This window comes from Oncorhynchus kisutch, linkage group LG7 (assembly GCF_002021735.2).
Source record: "Oncorhynchus kisutch isolate 150728-3 linkage group LG7, Okis_V2, whole genome shotgun sequence".
NCBI lineage: Eukaryota > Metazoa > Chordata > Actinopteri > Salmoniformes > Salmonidae > Oncorhynchus > Oncorhynchus kisutch.
In genome coordinates, this window is record NC_034180.2 from 3,090,260 (window position 1) to 3,118,195 (window position 27,936).

At 43.3% G+C, this 27,936-nt stretch overlaps 2 protein-coding genes and 1 non-coding gene across 5 annotated transcripts; 2 read left to right on the forward strand and 1 right to left on the reverse strand.

Annotated features, from left to right (window-relative positions):
- Positions 1–404: 404 nt before the first annotated feature.
- rps3a (ribosomal protein S3A) lies at positions 405–4,677 on the forward strand. The gene is made up of 6 exons (XM_020487232.2): positions 405–595; positions 1,421–1,524; positions 2,529–2,716; positions 3,324–3,532; positions 3,862–3,971; positions 4,515–4,677. Exons 1-6 carry the CDS (start codon positions 534–536, stop codon positions 4,640–4,642), a joined length of 801 nt encoding a protein of 266 aa, XP_020342821.1. The 5' UTR covers positions 405–533; the 3' UTR covers positions 4,643–4,677.
- On the forward strand, positions 3,999–4,128 carry LOC116374736 (small nucleolar RNA SNORA17). The gene has a single exon (XR_004210697.1). It is a non-coding gene; the product is annotated as a small nucleolar RNA SNORA17 (small nucleolar RNA).
- Positions 4,555–27,722, reverse strand: LOC109894018 (SH3 domain-containing protein 19). Of its 3 annotated transcripts, none has more exons than XM_020487231.2 (21): positions 27,404–27,722; positions 27,082–27,174; positions 19,519–19,558; positions 17,469–17,509; positions 17,072–17,111; positions 16,524–16,659; positions 15,984–16,143; positions 14,657–15,775; positions 12,513–12,623; positions 11,918–12,027; positions 11,135–11,175; positions 10,779–11,007; positions 10,019–10,087; positions 9,655–9,801; positions 9,281–9,353; positions 8,739–8,869; positions 8,243–8,531; positions 7,556–7,602; positions 7,181–7,367; positions 6,590–6,699; positions 4,555–6,493 (listed from the first exon to the last, which is right to left on the reverse strand). In XM_020487231.2, exons 2-21 carry the CDS (start codon positions 27,149–27,151, stop codon positions 6,383–6,385), a joined length of 3,261 nt encoding a protein of 1,086 aa, XP_020342820.2. In that variant the 5' UTR covers positions 27,152–27,174; positions 27,404–27,722; the 3' UTR covers positions 4,555–6,382. The 3 variants fall into 3 exon arrangements, with proteins under 3 accessions (XP_020342820.2, XP_020342817.2, XP_020342818.2); XM_020487228.2 differs by having other exon boundaries at positions 15,984–16,164; XM_020487229.2 differs by having other exon boundaries at positions 15,984–16,164; positions 27,082–27,722.
- Between the last annotated feature and the right edge of the window lie 214 nt (positions 27,723–27,936).

Consider the following 27,936-nt stretch of genomic DNA (forward strand, 5'->3'; position numbering starts at 1 on the left):
AATTACAATTTGTTCTCAACTAGCCTACCTGGTTAAATAAAAACATATTAATTCATTCTGGAACAGAGATTCATATTATTATAAATCATATATGAATTATATAATATGATTATGTATTTATTTACAGAATTTCAGACACACAACACAATATGTGTCAGACTGAATGTCAATCATTCATGTGAGCGTTTGAACTGAGCGGGTGTGTTTAACGTTAATTGTTTATTTGGATCCGCATTAGCTTTTGCAGAAGCAGCAGCTATTGTAGTGGATTCAGTAGAATCAGGATAGAAATATCAATATTGTAGCATAACAATACTATATCATACAATGTAGCAAACACTTCCTGAGTTAATTAAATGTTGTTATAACGTATAAAATAAAGGACTGCGATGTCACGCTAGGCCAGTAGTGAACGACAACGTGCTAGTCTTGGTCTCAACATATCGCGAGTCGCGAGATGTGAGGAATCTCAGCTCTGTCTTTAACACTCGCGATAATTCCTATTTCCTTCTCTTTCACTCCCTGTAGCCAACATGGCAGTCGGCAAGAATAAGAGGCTGACCAAAGGTGGCAAAAAAGGTGCCAAAAAGAAGATGTAAGTAGCGCAATTCATCCATTAAATCACGCAATACACACTATTAAGTTCAGGTTATTGACTTTCAGTTTGAAAATGTGAAAGATGAGGTTGATTTTAACTGGATGCAATCCGACCGGTCACTGTTGCTAATCTGCTAAACTCACCGCGCATTCAGTATTCATGAGTTTGTGCATAAGCGACACTGAACTGTTATGTAAGAGACTGTTAAAGTCTTAACACAGGCTGCATATCGTGAAGCATTTTATATAAATATGCCGAAATGCACACACAGCCGATGTCGCAAGATTACAGGCAGTCTTAACAAGCTAAAATACCTAACTAGATCATCCCTGTAACTATGGTGGCTAGCAAGATGGCAGACAGTCATCCACGAACATAACGTGGACAACGTTAGCTAGACGAAGTATTTTCTACGAAATGATGTGGTAAAACATAATTAAAGTATTGTAGCCAAGCCAGCCAGGGCTACATGTGCGTGGTGCTAACCCTTCAGTCTTTGGCGAGAAAATGATCATTTGTCAGATAAAATAATTTAGCCAGTTAGCTGGGCCTTACATTAGTAACCAGCTAGCTAACGTTATGCTATCACAGTCATGTTTTATTGATTAGCCAGGTGCCTGTTGAATTTCCACGTTTGATTGTACTGGAAGTTGAGTTCATACCATTGCCAGCATTTGACAATAACAAGTTAACGTTAGCCCTTTGGTTGGTTTCGCGTAAACTAGACTGCAACCTTAGTTTCTTTAGCTAGCTACATAGGCCTGTGTCATCAGAACAGATTAACAGAACTGATATTGACCACACTACTTTCTCTATCCCCAGTGTCGACCCTTTCTCCAAGAAGGACTGGTATGATGTCAAGGCACCCGCTATGTTCAACATCCGCAACATTGGCAAGACCTTGGTGTCCAGGACTCAGGGAACCAGTAAGTTTGTTTCTCCAATGGATGATGCTGATTAATGAAGCAACACATGGTTCAGTGGTGATGGCTACCAGTATGAAGATTAACATGCAGCAAAATAACTGCAGACAGAGCCACATGGTTCTGTGGAATTATAACACCGTTTGGGAACTAAAGGTTGATTCAAGTGAGGTGACTAAAACGTGAACTCCTGACCTTGTACTGTAGCTAGTTTGGTAGCCTAATTCAACTAGCTTTGGGGCAACTTTGGGAGTCAGTATATTGGTTGGACTCCCGGGATGTGCATCGTTCTGGTGGGTGGCGACAGCTAATGACCCTACCGCAGTATAGCAGGTTTTGCCCCAAAAAAATTCCGGTCAACAAAATATATATTAAAAAAAAAAATATATATATATATATATATATAAAATCTCTAGGAATTTACCAGGCAAAGTGAAATGTCCCGCGCTATCAAATAAACATCAGTATCCAACTTTTGTCCGAACCGCACCATATTCCTGCCAAGTTAGACAGCGGTCTGCCATTAGACCACACTTCACGCAAGACTTCCTACCCCAAGATCTACCATTTTATTTAATAGCGAGGTACACATTTCACTATGTCTTGGTAAGGAGTTCCTAGAGATTGTACATGTTCTTTTGTTGACAGGAAGCGTTTTTTTGTCGAAGCCAACTATGGTGGTAGGGTTATTTTCAATCAGCACAAGAACGATGCACAACTCGGAGTCCCAACTAATAGAGTCCTGAAGTTGTACTTAAACTACCTTTTAAATATGGGTTTGTTGGTCAGTAATGTCCCTTTTTTAGTCTTCACTTTTTTTAAATGGTTTCAACTTGTCGGTCTTGTCTTGGTTTTGTTTGTACCGTACTTAACACAATGGGAATGCATGGTGGCAAATTGTTTCGGCCCAATGATTGCAACTGACTACTGGTAAAGAGATCTGATGTTCCCGGCCTTGGCCTCCATTCCCCTCACTGCGTCCCACATCAACTAATCTGTTCTACTAGGAATCGCCTCTGATGGTCTGAAGGGACGTGTGTTCGAGGTGAGCCTCGCTGACCTGCAGAACGATGAGGTGGCCTTCCGCAAGTTCAAGCTGATCTCAGAAGATGTGCAGGGCAAGAACTGCCTGACCAACTTCCACGGCATGGACCTGACCCGTGACAAGATGTGCTCCATGGTCAAGAAGTGGCAGGTGAGGAATCCTACAGGAGGATGTAACACACAGCTGGATTTATGGAGATATTGTGTTTTTGATGTGTTTATAATTACAGTACAAAATGTATGGAAATTGGTCATCCTGTCATTAAAGGTGCAATAAGCAGGAATCACACCGCCATTTAATTTGCCTAATTTCAGTTTGATAAAACAACCAGTCATTGTTTAGAGAATCGTTAAACCAATGTAATATTTTCTATAACTAAACATTGTGTTTTTAGCTGTTTGAAGCTGGTCTGTAAAAGATGCAAAACTTAAGATCAGGAAGCATACTTCCTTTCATTGAGAATGACAGAGCTAATAACTCACATTTCTGTGTGAAAATTGTCAGGTCGCCCAAAAAGTGTCATTGCAACTTTAAGCTGAAAGGCGCCGCCTTCCCCTCATAGTTTTCTCAGCACATGTGGAATGTAAACACTATTTCAACATTGTATCCTAATACTGTCGCACCACCTTCAAAAGTGATGTACCATTATGGGTAATCTCATTACTAAATTAACCTCTTCCCTGTAATGTTAATGATCACATGTTTGGGCCAATGTACCCAAAACTATTCATTGACCTTCATCCTGTCTCCCCGCCAGACCATGATTGAGGCCCATGTGGACGTGAAGACCACCGACGGCTACCTCCTGCGTCTGTTCTGTGTCGGCTTCACCAAGAAGCGCACCAACCAGATCAGGAAGACGTCGTACGCCCAGCACCAGCAGGTCCGTCAGATCAGGAAGAAGATGATGGAGATCATGACCCGTGAGGTCCAGACCAACGACCTGAAGGAAGTCGTCAACAAGCTGTAAGGACGTTCGCCGTTCTCTTTCTGGTTCAATAGAATGTTCTGCACTCTGGGAAGATGTGGTCCATGTGAAATGCAACATGGGAGTGCATATATGGGCATGCATATTATTTGGCAGTTAGAATAAGCAAATTTATTTCAACAAAATTGTTGGCTGTGTCAAACACTTTTCCTGCCTTTTTAATTGTGTACAGTTAAGTTGATGTCTGAGTAAGTTGAATGGCATTCAATGAAGGCAGCCAGTAATTTAACTAGATCTTTCAGCTGGTAATTTTCAGTAGCCAAGCCAGGTTCCCTCTTACTGATTAACTTTTCCCTTTGTCCTCTAGGATCCCTGACTCCGTTGGCAAGGACATTGAGAAGGCCTGCCAGTCCATCTACCCACTCCACGACGTCTACGTCAGGAAGGTTAAGATGCTGAAGAAACCCAAGTTTGAGTGTAAGTCACCCTGAACCTCAAACCTATCCTGCCCCTTGAGGCGTTGCAGTCCGACAATGTGTCGAGCCTGTGTCATAAGGGGCGGAGAGTGAAAGGGTTATGTCTACGCCAAGGACCCAGAACGGTGGGTACTTGGAGTGATCATGGCTCCGACAGATGGCATAATACTAGACAATTGATGGTGTGAAAGAAAGCCTATTCAGGATCTTTGTCAAACTTACCATGCATTAAAAAAACAACCTAAAACTACCAAGGTTATTGAAGGTCACGTTTGACTGAGCTTGATTTAATCATGACCACTGTAAGGTCCCCCTCCCCAGCATCTGGCAGCAGTTCCGTACGGTGTAATTGTATCTTAACATATGCCGATATGGCTGCATTCACAGGCAGCCAAATTCTGATCTTTTGGCCAATTAATTGTCCAAAAGATCAGATTTGGATTGTGTAAACACAGCCTAGGATACTAAATTATCCAATGTGTCTCTAACAGCCTGTTGAGTTGTACTCTGGTGTTGTGCTTATGTTATTCTTCTCTCCTTCCAGTGGGCAAACTGATGGAGCTCCACGGTGAGGGTGGTGGCAGCAGTACAGCCAAGCCTTCTGGGGATGACACTGGGGCTAAGGTGGATAGGGCCGACGGCTACGAGCCCCCCATCCAAGAGACCGTCTAAACGCCTGACCGATTTAATAAAAAATGTAAATGATACTCAACTGTTGGTGTCTTCTGTTAATGGAATGGTATTTTGTAAAGAGCTATTCTTTCAGGCATAAATCAAAGCATTTATATCTGGAAAAAGAAAAGCTATGCGAAACTAAGTGTTACGCGTAATACCAAATTCTAAAACTGAGGCAGCTTATGGTTTAGAAATTAACATTCACATCTCTGGTGGACATTGCACACTCCCTTATCTTGAGACATCTCTGGCATTGTTGGACTGCACATTTTAAAGTGGGCTTTGTCCACAAGATACACCTGTGTAATCAGGTCTTGGCAAAGGAGAAATGCACACAAACGGATGTAAATGTTTTGCAAATGGAACCAACAACCTTCAGTGTAGTTTGTCATGTTACCATGACTCATGCTCAAATTAAGTTTCAAGGGGCTCAATTACATCCTATTGCCATAGAGGTAAAAACAAGCCAACTTGATTAATTGGGTCATTCCTATGGTGCTTTTTGTCCTCAGGGAAAAATTTGTGTAAAATGTGGATCCCAAAAGGCCAGGTATCCTTTACCTAAAATTCCCTTTCAGTAGATGTTTGTTTTGCCATGTCCCCGGGTGTTATCAACTTCCGAGAAATATTATTTGACTTTTCCACCCCGTCTGTCGTAATTCTCCATTTAAGAAAATCTCTTCCTACAATGACACATTCGGGAAGTGTCCATTTATTTGGTGGGAAAACAATGGTGCAAAGCTATAAAAAAAATCTGCCCACCCTGTTAGGCTAATTACCAAAATATATAAATGTTTGAGAAGCTGAAATCCTGTTCAAGTGTTAACCAATACACTACCATAATCTTGCTCAATCAGATCTATGGCTAATTTGATCCACATTTCCACCCTGAGGATTATACACCGAAAACAAATTCAATGCTTAAGCATGACCAGTGTTTGTCTGGAAGTCAAACCTTGACACTTTCCTCAACTTTATGAATGACCCTGTTAAGGAGCATTGACTTCATAGAAGTCTTCATTTCATGAACCAGCAGAGTTGAGCACAATTGGCTACCAGAAAAGGCTTTTAGGGGGCTACATACATGCAGTATTGTAAGAACCACAATTCATAGTTTGAGGAAATATTGTACTACAACGGCTATATTTAATGTGCAATGGTGTGGTCAACATGTTAAATACTGCATATCTGGATTAGAACAACGCTGGTAAGGGTTTTGTGGCAGGAACTTCATATGAATGCCTGTTCAATAAAGTTACATCCAGCCATTCTCAGATGCATCATACAAAGTTATTTCATTACTTTCACAGGTAACACTTTATTTGGATAGTCTGTAGAGCATCAACGAATGGACTATCAGTAACATTTCAACTAGCCCTAACCTTATCCTAACAGACCTTACTGTAACCTTCGCAAGCAGTTGCTTATCAGCAGATAGTATGACCACATACAGATGGACTATCCAAATAAAGTGATCCTTTCACATTTATAAATACTATAAAATTTTGCATTCAAAAAGACACCCAATAACTTTCTCTTGGTGATTGACCGGACAATCTAGTTTCACGCTTCAAAGTAGAGAACTACAGCAGTCCAGTGGGGCAAAAAGGCACTTTGGAATATTCAGTTTCCTATCATCTTTCAGGTTCTCATATTTCCATAGTTCAAAAGACATTACTCGTGATGAAACCACAGACACAAAGTAGTGCCCCAGTGTCTTTGTTAAGGGTAGATTACTCATGCCAGCACTTGCATATAATTTTTAGGCACCAACGCTCGCTTCCCCCTCAACTCTCCCAGGAACCACTCATCGTCAATGGACTCCAAGTTGGTGATGATATCCCCCGCCTATAGCAAGAGAAAGGAAGGTTATACTGTAAGCCTAGTACAAACAGAATGTTAACTCTTTTGTGGTAATTAACTATTGAATGTTGACAGAAATACCTTCAGTGAGAGCTCCTCATCACATTCAGCTGTGAAGTCGAACAGCGCTTCCCCTCTGCTTCCTGCTCCATTAGTCACACTCTGCTGTCTGTCCAACACAGGAGAGTTGCCTGGACAGAGAAAGGGAATCATCAGTACCTTAAATGTTCTTATAATGAGAGTTTATTCATAGTAAAATGTCCTACTATGCTGCCCTATGAGTAGGCCAGGAATATCTGTATGTATCAGAGGCGGCTGGTGGGGGGAGCTATAGGAGGATGGGCTCATTTTAAAGATGAATGGAATTAATGGAACGGTATCAAACATACAGAAACCATATGTTTGACTCCATTTACTCCATTTATTCCATTCCAGTCTTTACAATGAGCCCATCCTCCTATAGCTCCTCCCACCAGCCTCTGGTATATAGGCCTATTCAAACTGTAGGTTTTACATTGAATGTATCAGTAGTTGTTTTTTGTCAGGTGTCAATCATCACCCCGGCAAAGTTATTTGAATTAAACCAAAAGTATAAATATTTTAAGTATAAAAATAAAAAACTAATTTCACCTCCTACCACAAGATGGCGCCATAAGAATGCCCTATTATTACCTGAGCTGGTCTCTACGAAGGCTGTGGGGAAGAATCCTTCTCTACCGTTAAGCCTTCCAGAGCACCACTCGGCGTCTACATGCTGTGTGACCAGGATACGGTCTCCCTGTTGGAAGGACAGTTCCTCTTCTGCCTGGCCTACAAAGTCATACAGAGCCACGGCCCACTCCACTCCTGACGAACCAGACTATAGACAGGGTTATGTTAGTGGACACTCTCATACACAAGCTCTAATCATTAATCATTGGATATACACACAGACGTCATTAGGCTACCCCAGACTACAGCTAAGGCCAAACACTAGACACACATACACCTGTATCGTGAGGTTCGTTTGTGTTGTAAAGACTGGTAACAGTACCAGATGAACCATACCTGTATGGGTTTGGCAGCCTCTTGGGTCTTGGTTGAAGAAACCATGCCTGAGAAATGCAGTAGCGATATTCAGATAGAAAGCATATTGTGTTGACAGTTGCTGAACATAAAACTGAATGGGGAATGAGTGTGTGGGCTACACTAGTACACTGCTAGAGCCAGTGAGAAGTACATGCAGCACACAGAGTGAGCTGTAGCGTATTAATAACAAGGCCTTAGTACAGGGGCTTACACAGAGCTCCTGACTTAAACATAAACATGTTGCACAGATTCCATACATTCCGCAGAGGGAAGTATCAGCCTACACATTACGAGAGAGATGGAGGCTGTTCACTGTAGACTAGTTCTAGAGAAACCTTTTGTACTGGTGGACAAACCGCAATAGGGGTACAGGATACGTGACGATACAGCTAAAATCCCCCGTGCCAAGAATAAAGATTTCACTGTGTTTGTGGCCTGGCCACCTTTGACCTTACACTATGACCTCAGATACAGTATGCCGGAAAGACATGAACTTCCGTGGGAAAATTCCAATGTCTCCAATTCTCCGATTATGTTTACAATGTCAAGATAGGGACACACATCTCAAGGCGAGGTTCCTCAATGATTTAAAGGCCCAGTCTGTGATATGTCATTTAATATATTCCATTTCAAGCTAAGAAGTGGGCCTTGAATTAAAAGTCCTACCAGGTAGTGCCATCTTGGTGGGGAATGATTGCTGTCGTTGTGGCAGAGGAGGAAGATCTTCTATGATATCCACAAAGTTGATGGGGAAGATTCCAGTGTGGGCCCCTATCTGTCCCCTCGCCCACTCCTCTTCCATGTACTCCTTTAGCTGAATCACGTCTCCCTCAGAAAAGGTTAGCTCGTCACTCTGCTCACCCTCGAAGTCGAACCGCGCCACACACCTTGGTCCACTGACTGTTGCAGGGGGGGGCCTTGCCTTCTTTGTGTTGGTCGGTGTTGGTGCATTTGACTAAATAGAGAAAAAAACATCAAAACACATTAAATAGCTGGACTCATTTGTATACATCCTATAGAGCACTTTATGGGCTGGTTTCCTCACACAAAATACTTTGAATAGAGACTATTTATTGAACAGTTTTTTGTCCAGGAGTAGGCTTAATCTGAGTCTAGGAAACCAGCCCTATCTCTATAGCTGAAACATTGACTGAAGCCTTACCATAACTTTGACGTAGTTGACAGGGAAGAAGCCAGAGGAGCCTCTACAGGAGCCGCGGTACCACTCACTGTCCACCTGCTCCACATTGGTCACCACATCCCCCTCCCTCAGACCCAGCTCCCCTGGACCCTCTTGGATAGGATACAACACATGTCAATTAAATCCCACTGCTGACACCAACTGACAACACAAACTCTAGCATGAACTCTACTTTGTGGATATCAATTACTGAGGGAAACACAGAACTAGGCAATACAAACATGCCAGACATATTGCAAATTATTTGAGGTGATTCAAATCTGTAACCACTTTTTTTGTGAGCCTCGTCTAGATTCTAAGAGTTACTTTACTTGGTGTGGACATGTTTGGGGAACTCAAAACAGCTGTTAAAGCATGCCAGCCATATTGGAATTTATTTGACATGATTAAAATCTAATAAATAACTTTAAGAATTGTACGTTGTACAGTCCAATAGCCAATGTGTTTGTTAGGATAGGACATAGGAGACCTGTTAGGTTGTGTGTTGTGGTACTGTTCTGTACCTGGGGTGAAGTCATGGAGGACCTGCACCTGCAGACCACTGCTGCCTCTACGATACCCAACTGTGCTGACACCCTGTAAGAAGAGAAAACACATCCAGGTATATGTTGAATTTACAGAAATACGTACAAGAGGGATTTAGAGACTAAACTAAAAAAATACTCCAAGTTCACAATGAAAGTTCTTATGTGGCTACAAATAACTAAAAACCAATTGTTGCTAGATATACTAAACATAGGCTAATCAAACAAAATAAGGGGTAGCCAAACAAAATAAGGGGTAGCCAAACAAAATAAGGGATAGCCAAGTTGCCTGGAAAGTAAGAGGGCAGACGTGTTTTGATTGACAGCTCATTGTAAATGGTTGAAGACATTACTTGTGACAGAGCTGGTTTAGTTGGGGCACTGGAGAGAGGAGTGATGACTTTCATGTGAGACTTCTGGACTCGGCCCCGGATGTCTCCCACTTGACATTCAAAGGTCTTGTGGTCGAGCTGCTCAATCAGCAGCAGCAACTCATTTTTCTGTGGGAGAAAATCAAGAAGTATTTGATATTAATTCTACTAAATTGTCTTTTCCTTAAAGAAAAAAAATGATTACAAAACAGTAAGGTGAAATAAGTAAATCCATAAAACTAGTGATCAAATCAGGTTTAAATACAGTAGTCATTAACATTTTCTCATATCATGTTCCTGTTGATGCTAGAAGCAAAACCGCCAACAGATGCAGACAGTGATTTACCTGGAATGAGAGTTCCCCTGTGTCTCTCCCACTGTAGTCAAACTCTGCTATCCCGTGGGGAAGTCCAAGCTAGACAAACACACATGACAAATAAAACATTCAGAAAACATACACAGCCTTACTATGTGACACTTGCCACAACTACAGTACACAACAGTTCCACTGAAATCCACCATGGGTCTGCCTCGGGAGCGGCAGAGCAGGCTGCCTGGGGCAACAGGGGCAGAGCAGGCTGCCTCGGGGGCAGCAACAGAGCAGACTGCCTGGGGCAGAGCAGACTGCCTCGGGGGCAGCAGGGGCAGAGCAGGCTGCCTCGGGGGCAGCAACAGAGCAGACTGCCTGGGGCAGAGCAGACTGCCTCGGGGGCAGCAACAGAGCAGACTGCCTCAGGGGCAGAGCAGGCTGCCTCGGGGGCAGCAACAGAGCAGACTGCCTCGGGGGCAGCAACAGAGCAGGCTGCCTCGGGGGCAGCAACAGAGCAGACTGCCTGGGGCAGAGCGGACTGCCTCGGGGGCAGCAACAGAGCAGACTGCCTCAGGGGCAGAGCAGGCTGCCTCAGGGGCAGAGCAGGCTGCTTCGGGGGCAGCAACAGAGCAGACTGCCTCGGGGGCAGCAACAGAGCAGGCTGCCTCGGGGGCAGCAACAGAGCAGGCTGCCTCGGGGGCAGCAGGGGCAGAGCAGGCTGCCTCAGGGGCAGCAGGGGCAGAGCAGGCTGCCTCAGGGGCAGCAGCAAAGCGGGGTGGGAACTCTAAGCTCTCACCGTGTATTGATTGTAGAGACGATGGCCAGGGTTGGGCCTGGGGGGAAGCACAGGTCCCTTCTTGGGCTTCTGAGCCTGGGGCTGCTTGGGTGATGGAGCTGCTGATGAAGCTGGTGCTCTACGGGTGGAGAGGGATTGACGTGGACCATTTATCCGGGGCGGGGGTGGCCTTCCTGGGCCTACTTTTGCTGGAGGTGGGCGAGGAGGGAGGACCTTAGCTCCACCAGGCCTGGAAGAGATCAACAGCAGTATGAAGTTAATTAAAGCCATGTGTCTAGGACTGTATCTAATATGTTATCAATGGATCTTTACCCCTCTTTATCCCCTAAAATGACCCATGATGTGATGTTACTGACCGAGGAGGGAGGCCCGTTATGGGCTCAGAATCAAAGGACTCCTACAGTTCAAATCAACAGAAAAAAGGTTGTTACTATTATGTTCAAGGAAGCAACGTGGCAGTCTAGAAACAGATGTGAATTGATGACAACCAGGGTACTTCTCTAATCTCTCCCAGATCACATTTAACACCACATGGGATTGAATGACCTCCCCTGAACAAAACAGACTTCCTACGCCTACTACCTTTGCAGCGCTCAGTAACTAGCAACCAATGACTGCTCAAATCTGCCCTTCCTTAGCCACTGCTAACAGCAAGATGTATAGTACTAGTCAGTCATTGTTCACACTACACTGGCCCCTTTGTGTGGTCTGCGGTTGAGAACCACAGGTGGAGGTGAATGTTGGCGGTGGCCAGGTAAAAGCCTGGTTTGTCAGGCTAGTTTAGCACTGCTTCTGACAGGGCTGGTTTTCAGGCCAACATGAATGAACTGACACTAGATAATCGTGAGTGACGCTGAAGAAAAATACAAAGTAACACTGACTTTTTATGTCCTTTTAGCGAAGCCTTCTTGCTGCACAAAAGCCCAGTTATGTCATAGCCTAGCCGGGCCGGGAGCTATTGACTGGCTCTGGCTTCCCCAGAGAGAGTGCAGTATCACGGTGGTGTGGAGGAAGAACTATGTCAGTAATCTCTTGTACTTCCTGTTTTCTAGTAGTAGAAGAGAAGCTAGGTAACCTACTGTAGATCAATAGTGCTTCTGTTGGAGAAGTATATGGGGAAGGAAGGTGGTAGCACTTACCTGGAAGGGGAAGCGGGTTGAGATGCTTTGTTTACGGGTCACGGGGGGTGGCAGTGACCCTACAGGCTTCTGTGCAGGGAGAGGAGGGTTGTCCAAAGTTCCATCGAACACTGAGAGAGAAAACAGTCAACGTTTTAGACTGGACACACTGCACTGTAAACTGTACAAACCATACAGTCAACTCTTAATCCATGCAAAGGTTTGGGACATTTGTATTTTTATTCAATGGCTTGGTGTTGCCATGAATGAACGCTCTGTGGAACATGCACATACTCAAACTACGTGTTGAAGTAAATAAAGTATTGAAATTCGGATTAACTGACTCACTTATCAGGAGTCGACTGTACACACTCACTAAGACACCAAAGCACAGACACACACATTCAAACATCCACACCTACAGTTTGTTTGAGAAAATGGCTTGCCAGCAAAAAGAAATCAACAGCATCTAATCCATCATTAGGTTATTTCAAAATGTTTTATCTTGGGTAGACCCAGATGGAGATCAGAGGGCCTTTATATAAGGCCATACATATGTGGATATGGAGCCACATAACTCACTACTCAGAGAGTAGAGCAGGAGGACTAGACTCACGGTTTCCTTTACTGGGCACTCTAATGGTGGTGGGTCTTCTGGTTACAGTCTGTCTGCTGAAGGAGCCGCCGCCGCCCGCATCACTACGCACAGGGTTCACTGGGATATAGTCTGGAGAGAGACAGAGACGGCCAGTGTTGACTCATCAATTTTTGTCAACATATAGGTCCTGCATTAGGACTATATGACAAATTCTAAGCAATGTTTAAAATCTTTAATGCCAATCTGGACCCTCTCTTTCTAAAATTATCTGCCGCAATTATTACTAGCCTGTTCAACCTCTCTTTCATATCGTCTGAGACCCCTAAAGATTGGAAAGCTGCCGCGGTCATCCCCCTCTTCAAAGGGGGAGACACTCTAGACCCAAACTGTTATAGACCTATATTCATCCTTCTAACCTTTTCGAAAGCCAAGTTAGCAAACAGATTACCGACCATTTCGAATCCCACCGTACCTTCTCCACTACGCAATCTGGTTTCCGAGCTGGTCATGGGTGCAACTCAGCCACACTCAATGTCCAAAACGATATCATAACTGCCATCGATAAAAGACAGTACTGTGCAGCCGTCTTCATCGACCTGGCCAAGGCTTTCGACTCTGTCAATCACCGCATTCTTATCAGCAGACTCAACAGCCTTGGTGTCTCAAATGACTGCATCACCTGGTTCACCAACTACTTCTCAGATCGAATTCAGTGTATCAAATCGGAGGGCCTGTTGTCCGGACTTCTGGCAGTCTCTATGGGGGTGCCACAGGGTTCAATTCTTGGGCCGACTCTTTTCTCTGTACATATCAATGATGTCGCTCTTACTGCTGGTGATTCTCTGATCCACCTCTACGCAGACGACACCATTCTGTATACTTCTGGCCCTTCTTTGGACACTGTGTTAACAAACCTCCAGACAAGCTTCAATGCCATACAACACTCCTTCTGTGGCCTCCAGCTGCTCTTAAATGCTAGTAAAACTAAATGCATGCTTTTCAACCGATCGCTGAGTAGCTTCACTACTCTGGACGGTTCTGACTTAGAATATGTGGACAACTACAAATACCTAGGTGTCTGGTTAGACTGTGAACTCTCCTTCCATCTCCAACCCAAAATGATATCTAGAATCGACTTCCTATTTCGGAAACAAAGCCTTCTTCACTCATGCTGCTAAACATACCCTCGTAAAACTGACTATCCTACAGATCCTTGACTTCGGCGATGTCATTTACAAAATAGCTTCCAACACTACACTCAGCAAATTTGATGTAGTCAATCACAGTGCCATCCGTTCTGTTACCAAAGCCTCATATACTACCCACCACTGGGACCTGTATGCTCTCGTTGGCTGGTCACCAAACCCAGTGGCTCCAGATCATCTATAAGTCTCTGCTAGGTAAAGCTCCGCCTTATCTCAACTCACTGGTCACCATAGCAACACCCACACGTAGCACGCGCTCCAGCAGGTATATTTCACTGGTCATCCCCAAAGCCAACTCCAACTCCTACTTTGGCCCTTTCCTTCCAGTTCTCCGCTGCCAATGACTGGAACGAATTGCAAAAATCACTGAAGATGGAGACTTATATCTCCCTCACTAATTTTAAGCATCAGCTGTCAGAGCAGCTTACCGATCACTGCACCTGTACACAGCCCATCTGTAAATAGCCCACCCAACTACCTTATCCCCATATTGTTATTTATTTTTGCTCTTTGCACCCCAGTATCTGTACTTGCACATCAACATCTGCACATCTATCACTCCAGTGTTAATGCTAAATTGTAGTTATTTTGTCACTATGGCCTATTTAAGGCCTTACCTTCCTAACCTTACTACATTTGCACACACTGTACATAGATTTTTCTATTGTGTTATTGACTGTACGTTTGTAACTCTGTTGTTTTTGTCGCACTGCTTCGCTTTATCTTGGCCAGGTTGCAGTTGTAAATGAGAACTTGTTCTCAAGTGGCCTACCTGGTTAAATAAAGGTTAAATACATTTTTTTTAATTAAAAACTGCAGGTTAGTGACGTTTTTTGAAAAGTAGTGTCGATAAAGAGGTTATAAATGAGCTGATATGTGTTTTAACTATACTTAGAACACTTATACTACTAAGTTGACCAGTTAAGTCAGTGGTGAAATGCATGCTGCTGTACTTACTCGTGGGGTTGTCCATGTATTCATTCACTGCCTCTGTGGTGGTGATGGAGGCTGAGTTGTGGTTGTTGAGGTTGAGGCCCAGTGGCTCCTTGCGAGGCTTCTCTGGAGAGATAGGAGGTACCAACCTGGGTTCATCCTCCTCTTGGGGGAAGAGGTTCTTGGCTCTGGCCGCTATGGAGAGCCGCGACCGGGAAAGGATGGCTGTCTTGGCGGGGGGTGGAGCCTCTGGTTCTGGTTCTTTTGGTTCTGGGACTATACTGGGTTTTCTGTGGAGCATGGGTCTGGGTGCTGGGGTTGGGATGGAAGGAATAAAGGGAGTGGAGAAAATGGAGATTGCCCCCTGGTAGTTATTGCCATTACTGGGCTTCTTGATTGAGGGCTTGGGGGCAAGGGCTGGGGCTGGTTTGGCTGAAATCACAGGGGGTTTGAGGTGCGTGTTCCTGGGTAGAGGCCCTGGTTGTTTGAACTCTGGTTCCCCATCGCCCTCCTGGCTCTCAAAGGCCTGGATCCGGGCCCGGATGTTACGTTGGGTGTGAAGGGCGGCCATGTCACCGTCCTCGTCACCTTCCTCGCTTTGGTCGCTCCCGTCAGTTGGCGTCTGATTGTCACTAGCGTCACTAGTGTTCTGGTCACATTGGTCCACGGGACAAAACACATCTAATAGTTCCTGTAGGTACTTCCCCGAGGGAGGAGCCTCGACTGCTGTGTCATCTACAGAGCTGGAACCACTGTCACTGAGCCTGACCAGAGTCTGAACTTTGACCTCCTCTGTGATTGTCTGTTTGCAGGATTTGGAACGAGGAAGCGGGATGGGACGTTCAGTGGCTACTAGGACTGTAGGTTCTAAGAACGTAGTGATAGTGCTGGGTTCGGAAGGTTTTATTGGCCCATCCAATTGTACGGAGACAGATGGAGAAAGAGACTGGGTGTTTGGGATAGCACAGCTGGAATCTCTAGGGCTGGGTTGGGCTGCGGCTGACTTGGGGTCAGTTTGGTTCTTAGTGTTAGTGGTGTCTACTTGGATAAGACCAGAATCAGATACAGCTGTTGCAGTGGTAGAGTCACTTTGTAAAGGCTTGGGTAAGTATGGCCTTGGTGGCTTTTTGGGCTTTATTTTCACTGAGAAGGAAGAGATTATAAACAATACATTTAGTCTATACTCACACCACTTAGATGAATAAAAAAAACAAATGAAAACTGTCTAAAAAGTGACATTACATTGTTTTAGTCATGGTAATACAAAGATATGATATTTGCCAACTATAGAGTTTGTGACGTTGTCAGCTAACCCATCTGTAATCATCACTCTCATTCTCACAAGCCTCACCTGTAGACTTTCTCTTCTCGATTGGCTGTGAGGATGCAGTGCATTCTGGGCCAGCGGCGGTGTCGTCCTCCACAGGGTCGGTCTGCGTGGCGATGGTCGTGGATCTCCGGGGGGCGGCGGTCGGCGTGACAATGGTCTCCTGGGTCTTCTCCTTGATCACCTGGTCATAAGATGGTGGTGGCTAAGACACGAGAGAGAGGACACACACACACACGTTGACCAAGCAAATGTGTAGCGGTGTGATTATTATAACTTGTATTTTACATGCAAGCTTGCTACCGTCCTACATTGACGTCCTTTAGTAGCACAACATGCAGAACCTGCCGTGCTTGTTTCACTGCCAAATTATGTTTGCTTTGAAAGTAGTTCATCATCTCAAACATTACACTGAAAACTGTGAAAGACACAGGAACATGGTAAGGTTAAATTGGTAAAAGTTCAAATCCATGCAGAACACACCCAAACTGTGAACAGGCCAAGAACACACACCCTGCTGTCTCCCCTAGTATTAGAGGCTGATGTTAGTTAAATAAACAGTACCTGGATATCTGATTGGATGCTCCCTCCCCAGATGGGTTGTGAGGGAGGTGGCGCTGCCGTAAATCCCCCAGAAGCCCCTGGGAACCAGCTGTTGGCAGCGAGCGGCTCGGCTGACAGGATGGTGATCTCTGGACGTCTGAAAGACAAACAAGTCCATTACGCACAATACAGTAGACTGCCTCAACCAAACCTGACGTGCAACGGACTGTTGACACTTGTCTTATGTTGACAGAAAGCCTTATGTAGCCATCGTTTGTCATAAATCATTATATAGCTTTTTAAGCACCATGTGTTTTTGTTAATTTTATAGACCATATTACTTTCTTTAATGGTTATTCACCAGTTGAGTCGAGGACTGTAAGTCAACATTAATATCAGTATGTTTCAAATGAAAAATGTGTATTGCACTGTAGAGCACAAGTTCTTTGCCACAGTGCACTTTACCTTGAAGCATTTGGGGTTTGATTTTTGGTATAATGAGAGTAGAACTGTATTCAATCAGAGAGCTACAGACAGACCATGACGTATTATGAAACTCCTCTGTTTACCTTCTGTCTCTGGTCTGTTCACTTTGGGTGCTGGTTCTCGCTGTGGGAGTAAATGATAGGAAATTCATCTCTTTCAATCTGATATGTAATGAATTGAATGAGACATAAAAAAAAAACACTTGGGGGATTCAATCATGTACAATAGCTATATACCAGAGGAGGCTGGTGGGAGGAGGATGGGCTCATTGGAATGGAATATATGGAGCAGAGTCAAACACATCAATGTATGGAAACCACATTTGACTCCGTTCCATTCTAGCCATTATAATGAGCCCGTCCTCCTAAAGTTCCTCCCACCAGCCTCCTCTGCTATAGCCAGACTTTAATCACGCTAGGTACATTATAAAAGTATGAGAATATACCAAATAATGGACAAACTCCACAATGAGAAACTCACTTCGCTTGATGGCAGCTCGTATTGAGGACAGAGGTCCTTGGCTGGAAGAGAGAAGAGTTACCATTGAGGAGAGGAGAGTTTGACTGGACAATAAGATTTCTTACATTTATACAACCTGAGAAAGCAAAGGATAATGCTGGCAACAGTCAAACTCCACCGGACTACTACACTGGACAGACAGTGCTAATTATCCACAAGCCAACCTGCCACTCAGCAAATAATCCTGACATTTGAAAACATTTAATTGTCATCCATAGGTATCCTAGGCTTCATATATGATAAATTAAAAGAGATAATATATACCCTTTTACCTCTTAAAATACCTGAATAAGTGCAGAGTAACACCAAAGGATGATAACAACAGGGTTGAACCTCTTTAGCTGCAGTGGTCCTCTCTGCACTGCAGTTGCCACTGGGACGGCCACATCCTCTATCTCACTCTATCATCAACTCCAATCCACACAACACAGCTACCGCTGCATACTGCAACCGAAAGAAGAGCCTACCTCCGGTACATGCGCCTGTTATACGCCAGTAATCAGAGTGAGAATGGGACAAGTACCAGAGATGCAGGCACAAGAAAGAGGACAATCATTAAAAAGCACGGCCTTTGAAGAGTTAAACCCCGCTTGCAACTTTCCACAATCCCTCTCCAGAAAACCCTTAAAAAGGCAGCAGGACGCAGATCCAATCCACTGAATATCCTTCGGCATCACCCATCTGGTACTGTAACAATGACTCAGAAATACCCCCAGTCTAACCCCTCCTCCTCTGGCCACCACATACATCTACCAAGCCCAGTGTGGTGTCCAAAAGTGCACTTCTGCAATATAACCACCCCTCTTGCTGATCTGTATTCCCAGGTCTGATCGGACTTCCTGACTAGTGGTGTGTTGGAGCTGACACCGCACCCCTCCCAGGTTGTGCCAGAATATGTTCCCAGAAGGGCCAACTACACAGTCTCAGCGGAACGGGGTCGTGTTCATTAGGGCACAGAATGGAATATGTTTTAAAACATTTTTGCGACCGAAAACGAAGATGTCTTATTGGACAATTCCAGGTGATCCCTCCGGGTTTCTGTTTGCATATGGTGCTTAACGAACAGGATCCAGACCAGACCCCCATAGGCCCAGCACCTTCAACACATCCTGCTCATTAACTGAACTGGAGATGTGATGTAAACCATCTGGAGAGGAAGACAGCAACACCCCCCCCCCCCCCCCCCCCCCTGCACTACGTGGATAATTAGGACGATTAGCTAAGACCATAAACAAATAGAACAATAGAGAGGTTAAACGTCCAATAGTTGATCAACAACAGGTTTGTATTGGAACACGTTGACGTTTGCTGTACTTTAACAGAGGAGGCTGGTGGGAGGAGCTATAGAAGGACAGGCTCATTGTAATGGCTGGAATGGAATAAATTGACGTATCAAACACCTGGAAACTGTTTCACTCCGTTCTATTTATTCCATTCCAGCAGTTACAATGAGCCCTTCCTCCTATAGCTCCTCCCACCAGCCTCCTTCTGTGTCAATACCCTGGATTGGAAGACATTGAAAAGGTGCTGAGTTTTAAAGAGTTATCTAGGTAGGGTATACCATGTTGTGAAAGAAAGGTTACAGGGTTGGAGTCAGTTTACTGAAATGGAATTGACCCTAACCCTGGACGGTAACCAACTTGGCTCTGGGGGCGTCAACAACTGAGTCAGTGTGGTTTGGTCCCCCATTCAAAAAGCTCTGACCTTCGGACACAGTGGACACAGTGTCCAACCGTTCGTCAAAAAGAAAGGATCAGCACATTGTTTGCTACCCTGCACCATTCACAACTCTCCCTCAGCAGAGCTGCCTGTTAAAGAGACAGTGTTCTGGCCACTGCAGTCCTGACAGCGCCGTGGAGCAACAGAGGTGGCTAGGTAGAGCTGGAACAACCCAGTGTTTATACTGGACCGTGCAACATTATCACAGTATTAACACGTGTCCTTCTCTGTATTGAGCAAGACAGACACATTGAAAATGCCAATATGTAATTCAATGATATGGATAACTTACCTGGAATGAAGAGCCTCAGACTTATTTCTCTCTGTTCGATCTGAAAAGAAAAGTAACCAGCGTTTTCATTTTAACAGTCACATTTGAAAGATCAATTTCTAGCTAAGAAAATACCCTCATTTTGTACACAAACAAAGCAAGCTGCAGGTACAACGACACAGGACAAGTGAACAAAATAACTATGGGCTTTGCATACCTTCTTGCCGTTCAAAAACTTAAACAACTACATTCAGCTGGCTCAACATTCTAGTCTGTTCTTGATCAACCAGTTACAAAGAATGACATGCAAATAGCAAAAGCATTTAAAAAAAAACATTTCTAAACACAAATAAATTGTTTTGTTAATGCTCTCATCTTTATTTCATCAAGCCAGACATTATCTCTGAACCATTATCTGTATAGCTACAATTCCAAAGAAAATCATATGTAAATAGGGGACCATGAGCAATATGTATGGAAGGATGGCTCTCCCTCATTCTAAAAATGAGCTCTCCCTCATTCACACATTCAATGGCTTATTCTGGACGCCTGACATTTCAGGGTCACGTCTAGATGGGATACAGCTTTTGTCAAATTGACATTAAAAAGTGGAATTATTTTGCATTTTAGCTAACCCTAACCCTTTCTCAACCTTAACCTAGTTCCCCTAACCTCCTACGTTAATGTCCTAACCTGCTGCGCAGGTTCTCCTAAACCTGCTATGAAAAATGTTGACAAAAGCCTTCTAGACAAACCACATTTCAGATGGAGTGAGCATTCACCCAGGACATGCTGTACAGGTGTCATAACTTGTCATAAATGTGTCATGTCTTATTTCCATATATGAAATCTTCAAAAAAGATACTGAACAGATATCATTCCAAAGTTATGTCGTCAGATTTAAGATATGTTAGCTGTATGTATTTGAGATTCTGATCAATGGCTAGATATTCATCTTGTAATTCTCCAAAGCGTGTATGATTGAGGCCTAATAATCACAGTACCGTAGCCAACCCTTTTTTGTCTCTGAAGTGGGATCAATTCAAAGCAAATCAAATTTGATTGGTCACATACACATATTTAACAGATGTTATTATGGGTGTAGTGAAATGCTTGTGTTCCTAGCTCCAACAGCACAGTAATACCTAACAATACACAACAATAACAACAACAAAAAATACTGCAAAATTGCTTAGGAGCTAGAAGCAGAGCTGCCATGTCTGTCGGCTCCATCAGTGATCACAGGTTCAAAGTCATACAATACACTACACTTGAATTACCTGTATTATTTATTTCCTTCACTTTCAACCAGTGACCAGGTTTTCAGACACAAACAATAGATGATGATCTGACTGAGTGCCACGACTGGAGCTCTCTGAGGAGGTGGACTGACTAGTGGTCCATAGAGCACAGCAGCTAAGCAAACATTTACATTCATTTGACTATACTACAGTATATGAGTGTATGAGGCCTTGGCGCCATAGGAACTCAAATAAATCAGACAAGTAGGTCATGAGGATATTAGAATCCCTTTGTGTCTTAATATTTTGATGCTCCTTTTTGTTAGCATCCTGCTAAGGACCTGACGCCATCGCCTCGTTCTCATACAACCAGTATAATACTGTTACAATGTCTAACACCACACTTGCCATCTGCTATATGCTACTGCCTCAAACTTATGTTACGGACTCTACTGAAAACTACTTTGAGGAAAAATGTACTTTCTATGCCTGTGCTATGTGGCTGTCCCACCTAGCTATCTGAAGATGAACGCACAAACTGTAAGTCGCTCTGGAAAGGGGTGTCTGCTAAACGACTCAAATGGAAATGTAACATTTTACCTCACTATGAAAAAAAAAAAAGGTTAAAGGAAGTAACAGTTTGTTAGTGAATCAAATCCTCAGAGACATTTTCACACATTTATTTGCACTTTGGTCTGTGAGAGATTGTCAAATGTAACTGAGGCAGGTAAACAAAGACAGAATGGAGAGAGGTTTTCCACAAGGAAATCGTTTGACATTTACATACCGGTAGATACAATGCCATATATACACTGGTCAAAGGCAAGTGCAATGGAACAATGAATAGGATTCGATATCTAGTGGATTTTCAATATTCAACATGGAATACAGTGCAATCCCTGCTGAAAGTATTGTCTATAACCTACTGTAAATTGTACTGACAACATAATCTCACAGCGAAACATAGCAACAAGAGATGCTCCTACCTGTTAACGTCTTAAACACATTTCACAAATGTCCCCCAAAATGGTGTGTATTATTTCCTTCATGTCCCTCCCTACTTTTCTATGCTGTGTGTTGCTGTGTAAAGAAACAAACTCCATGACCACAAATTACAACAGAGAAAGGGAGGGGTCTCTCTCTCTCCCTACTGGCTAGTGTGTTGACTTGGCCAATGTGATCAAATGGAATGTGGCCATTCAGGAAGTACCACTCTACTGTCACTCTCCTGCTCTACTGAAAAGGTTCGATGGAACACTACAAACAAAATGACCCTCTGCTCTGATCTTTAAAAGGCACAGTTCACACAAAATACAAATATGCCAGGATTTCTTCTGGCGTTGCTTGTTAGCAACTGAACTTGGTCATTGAGTGCATATTTACGTTATTATAGGGGTTGTTCTGGGTTTGTTCCAGCCCAAAACCTGTGTTTATCTAACAGAATCAAATCAACATGTCTTCCTCTGTCAGAGAGAGCACAATACTGGGTGTTAATGGTGGGCACACCCATTCTGACGCTACATCTCTGTTGGCCAGATCCTTGTATTTCCCTATTGTAGCACCACTCCCTGCTCTGGAAACATGCATAGCTCTATTATTTGGTAATCTGTCTACGTTAGTGTTAGGAAGTAGGCTACATATTAAAAACCTTAGCATACTGTGGGACTATGTTTTGCTGGATTAGAAGGTGGAGTCAACTGTTACTCTATTCCAATCCATCATAGATAGTACATCCGGACACAGTGCCACATCATTTTAGTAATTTAGCAGACGTTCTTATCCAAAACGACTTACAGTAGTGAGTACATACTTTGTCGTGCTCGTCCGCCCGTGGGAGTCGAACCCACAACCCTGGTGTTGCAAGCACCATTCTCTACCAACTGAGCCATAACATATCCTCTTTTCTAGAAGTCACTCAGCAGGTCGTGCGACCATTATGAAACACACTTTCAATTTTTATTTGAGATAAGATATAGCTGTAGAAACCAGGCAGAAAAGCACTCCATCTATAGAAGTACTTTCATTAGATACTTATTATTGCTGGCTTAGTGAAGAGGCTCAACCCTCTTTCTCGGAGTGGTGGGAGAGAGACATTTGCCAGGTCATGGACTCCTCCTTCAGAGGGCTTTTAATAGTAAATATCCCATGACAGGTTATGGACAAAGACACAATAAATAAAAATATAAGATTAATAGCCTATTGAATATGAAATAAATATCATTAACACCAAATAGAAGCAACAAAACAAGAGAGGATGCAAAACAACTAACTCATTAAAGAGAAAAGAAACAAAGATATGGTTTTAAAGCTGATTTTTTTGCTAAAAGACCAGCTACAATAATAACCATTGAAGGGAACCCATACAGAAACACCACAAAACAACTCACTATGACACATGCTAACATCACTCAGCACTGGGGCAGCCCTCTATAAAGAACAAGTGGTAATAGGGAGTTTAGAAAAAAAGCCTCTCTTAATATGCAAGCTAGGCCCAGGACTTCAAACCAACCAGAGAGGTCAGAAGTAAGGTTTACATCCCATGGAGGGTGGGGCTAGTCTATGAAGGCACAGCTGTGTGGAGACAAGGAGCTAGTTCCCATCCCTAGTCAGTCCACAAAGAAGCATCTTCCTCTATATCCCGACCCCGGTAACATGGCATGTTCAGGAACGTGATCTCTCATATTCTGGGTTTATTTATACAGCGCAGGAATCTCTGATTCTTCCCAGAACCCCATAAGACTTCCAGGGGTTTTCATATCCTTGGATCCTACTTCCCACACAGGCAGAACAGACACGGATGTCCCCATAGGGTAGAATCAAAGTCTTCCCTATACTTTCTCAAAGGGGAGTGTTTCAAATGATTTAGGGTGGGCTGGGGGTTAATGGCTGGGTAAGTGGCAGACGGGTTGATGGGTGAACGCAACAGCTGCACATTAACCGTGTCCAATCCAGAGCCATTGTGGGTCAGTTCTGAGAGATGTTCTGTAGGCAGTCAAACCCGTGGACCAGACAGGTCAGTTGGACTAGCCAGTAGAAATAAGGAACCAAGTCAATATTGTGTGTCAATTATTTAACATCTTTTTATTATGTTAATCAATGATAAACTATCTGGCAGAAATACATTTGTTTAAATTATATTAATTTAGCAGACGCTCTCATGCAGAGTGATATACAGTAGTGAGTGTATACACTTTCATACTTGTTTTGCACCCCCCCCCCCCCCCCCATGTGAAGCACTATGAAGACAGGTCAGTTGGACTAGCCAGTAGAAATATATTGTGTCAATTATTGAACATCAATTTATCATTATTATCTTTAATCAATGATAAACTATCTGCCAGAAAGAGTGAAGCATTCTGGGTGATATTGAAATACCAGCTTTTGTGCACTGCACATCGATTTTCTCTCTTGAGGCTCTACAGCACATTAATATGTACATCTCATTTGCTACAAGGGAAACAGGCTCCACATTAATATTCGAGAGCCTTTTCATCACACAAAAGAAAATAGTTATTTCACAGCTGTCATTAGGCTGCCTCCATGTGGAGTCAAATTGATAAGTTATGAATTTGTCGACGTCGAGTGGGGAAGCGAATATTTTACAACGGGACGAGTCAATTAAAATCTAATATGCCTTTTTGGAAATAGTCAGTTTAATTGCAAAATACTAATGATGGTTGGATTTGTATTAAGTGATAAGCCTCAGCTAAGGGAGACACAATTCTTCAAAGGAAGACAAAATATGAATTTCTCCTTCTCCATACTCCGACAGCCACCCGAGGGTGAGAGACAGAGATGAGGGTGTCTAAGTTATATATATACACACACACACACACACACTGTTTGATATAATAAACAGTCAAAGTGGAACAGATGTTATGTCTACGATGACTATAAAATCATAACATTGTGAATGTGGAGCGCTCTATCCTTGCATGAAAAACAGACAAGAGGAGACAGACATGATCATGTCACCTATGAATAACACAGTGTCAGGAGCTGATTCTTAACAAGTCAAGACATGATTAGGTGATGTCAAAGAGGAGTCATCCATGGATGTTAGGGGGAGATGACAGTCTAACGGAGATCTTGCTCAATGCAAGGAGATTAAACTTTGGCCAATTGAAAATGCCAATGAAGAACAGTATGCACAATGTAATCATCAATGATAACATATGGCATCATACGGTGCATGGCATACGAGTCATATGAGATAATGTACATTACTCTTAAAAAGTGACAAGCATATACTGCCTTGTCTCAGGATTGTATGTTGGTGGTTGAAGATATCCCTCTAGTGGTGTGGGGGCTGTGCTTTGGCAAAGTGGGTGGGGTTATATCCTTCCTGTTTGGCCCTGTCTGGGGGTGTCCTCAGATGGGGCCACAGTGTCTCCTGACCCCCTCCTGTCTCAAACTACTGCAGCATAAATACTGGAGGCTATGTGTCGGTGGGCTGGGGTCAGTTTGTTATATCTGGAGTACTTCTCCTGTCCTATTCGGTGTCCTGTGTGAATCTAAGTGTGCGTTCTCTAATTCTCTCCTTCTCTCTTTCTTTCTCTCTCTCGGAGGACCTGAGCCCTAGGACCATGCCCCAGGACTACCTGACATGATGACTCCTTGCTGTCCCCAGTCCACCTGACCGTTCTGCTGCTCCAGTTTAAACTGTTCTGCCCTATTATTATTCGACACACTGCTAGTTCTCTGACCTCCTCCCTATAGGCCGCCTCATCATTGTCGGTGATCAGGCCTACCAATGTTGTGTCGATAAGCAAACTTAATGATGGTGTTGAAGTCGTGTTTGGCCACGCAGCCATGGGTGAACACGGAATACAGGAGGGGACTAAGTACACACCCCTGAGGGGCCCCAGTGTTAAGGATCAGCCTTGGCAGACGTGTTGTTGTCAACTCTTACAACCTGGGGGCGGCCCATCAGGAAGTCCAGGATAAAGCCTATAGACATGTATTCATTTACAACCCTTTATCTCGATCTACATGAAGATTGTGTGGCATAAGATATATGAATATGAATACATTTTAGAAGTGATTTCACCAGGAAATAAAATGACAAAAAAAAAACATACAGAGCCAAAATGAATAGGATCAACCTGTCTGCCAAGTGCCAGTGGTTTTCCAGATGCATTTCCAGCAACACAGTTAGCACCAAATGACACAGCTTGTCTGGCATGAGATGAGTAATATTGTGTCGGGACATGTACAATTTGTTGTGTCATCCTTCCTGTCTGGCTGACAGAGTTTCAGGGTTTTCCAGACCATTTCCGTGTGGTTGTAGCACTGTTTACTGACCGATGTATCTGATACACACAGGTAGTTGCTACCAGCTGCTGTATACAAGTATACTTTCACTGAATGACGTACTGAGGGCATTGTGTCAACCATAACAGCTGGATACTGTAATGGTGCAGAACAGAACTAGGGTTTGTTTCTATATAGCACTAGAAACTGATTTGTTGCTAGAAGGCATGAGAGAAGTGAGAGAGCAAGGGTTTTCAAACTCGGGTTTGCGTACAATTATTATTATTTATTTTTTTAAATATATAGATACTTCTTGAATTTTTTTTATGTGAACAATTATTATTTTAGGAAAATCGCTAGCTGCAACAGAATACAATCGTTGATACCATTGTATGTCTCTGCACCAAGTATGAAGGAAGTTAAAGGTAGTTTTACGAGCCAATGCTAACTAGTGTTAGTGCAATGACTGGAAGTCTACAAGAACAGTTAGCATGCTAGCTGTTCTTGTTGATTGGATTCTACCATCTGAAGTAGTAATTTTCAGATAAACTGTTTTTCTCAGTGTCAACTTAAAAGATCGAAACCAGATAGAAAGCAGGCAGAAAATATATTTTAGAACTAACAATCAAATAAAAGCTAGATAGTCAGGGAGAATATAATATTTAAAAAACTGGGCATTCAGGGCACATGCCCATTGATTTTGTTATAATGTTTCAGCAGAGGAACACAGCATTAGCCATGGCAAAATGCATAGAATTTCTGGAATTTAGCTTCAAAACTGCAACAAAAAAGATCTCAGCTCAATGGAATTGAACAATTTGTAGAATTGCATAACATTTGCTTCACAACAACAATAAGTTATATGAATTCTATTTTCAGCTAAATTGTAAAATGTCCTACACACTTAACCATATGTTTCATGATGGAACACCGTTCCAAGTTGTCATGTTCATGGGTTAAAAGGTAAAAGTCCACGTTTTGAAATTATATTGCCCCAAAGTGTCAAACACATGTAGCCTACTTCAGGAGACGCTGTATCAAAATTACACGAGGATGACCTTCACGATAGATTGTTGACAAGTGGACATACCTGTTGCTTGATTTCGGTTCCGTATATCCCTCAACTCCTCCGCCTCCTCTTCTCTTCTGGCTTCAGCCATACGAGATAAGAACACTGCGGCGCCTGGTAATTTCCGGCAAATTACAACCGTGTCATTAAAATAACTATTGACTGAAGTGGGAAATTAATTTGCCTTGTAAACAGTCTCGGCTGGTGCGTAAAGTTGGGTCTTTATGAGTTGAGCAAACCCGAATTAGGCCTACCCCGGACACAGAGTATAACGTTCTACAACTGTGTTTGTGTTAATGTAATTTTGTAGAATATGAGGGGTAGTTAGGCTATAGCTCCCTACCTTGTCCGCACCGACGGTAGCCCGACCGGAATGTCAACAACAGGCACTGAATTGTCTGGCAAAAATGGTATCACAATTGGAGATGTGTGCTCCGGAATTGAGAACCGTGGAGTGGAGTTGACAGACTGCAACAAAAGTTTCTCTCCTCACCACATTGTCTGAGTAAAACCACTGCGACCCGAACACAAAGAATTGTAGCCTAACGGAGTGAGTGGTCACAGTGTTCTCTTGTGCGTATTGGGGAAAATGTTATCCATAAAACATTTTTTTTAAACAACATCCAAAGCACAGCTATTCGCCCATAGATACCCAGACGGCCGCCCATACTGATGATGCTAGTTCACCTGTCATTCAATACATGTTACGGCTTGCAGACACAGGCAGGAGCTGTTTTTAGTTGTTGTTGAAGCACAGACAAATGAAAAGGCACCATACTACTTTCCATATTAGCCTACTAACTGGGTTGAGTTGTGTAAAAACAAATGTAGTTATTTAAGCTAAAAGTAATGATTAAATATACAAATGTATATTTT

Bases quoted from the DNA above. Each gene is read 5' to 3' on its own strand.
- rps3a (XM_020487232.2), top strand. From the start codon at position 534: ATGGCAGTCGGCAAGAATAAGAGGCTGACCAAAGGTGGCAAAAAAGGT. The intron at 2,717-3,323 runs GTGAGGAATCCT...TCTCCCCGCCAG, and splicing joins CCATGGTCAAGAAGTGGCAG to ACCATGATTGAGGCCCATGT. The intron at 3,972-4,514 runs GTAAGTCACCCT...CTCTCCTTCCAG, and splicing joins GAAGAAACCCAAGTTTGAGT to TGGGCAAACTGATGGAGCTC.
- LOC109894018 (XM_020487228.2), bottom strand. From the start codon at position 27,151: ATGGCTGAAGCCAGAAGAGAAGAGGAGGCGGAGGAGTTGAGGGATATA. The intron at 17,510-19,518 runs GTAAGTTATCCA...TCTCTCTTCCAG, and splicing joins TCTGAGGCTCTTCATTCCAG to CCAAGGACCTCTGTCCTCAA. The intron at 9,354-9,654 runs GTAATGTCTTCA...CTCTTCTTACAG, and splicing joins CTAAACCAGCTCTGTCACAA to GGTGTCAGCACAGTTGGGTA.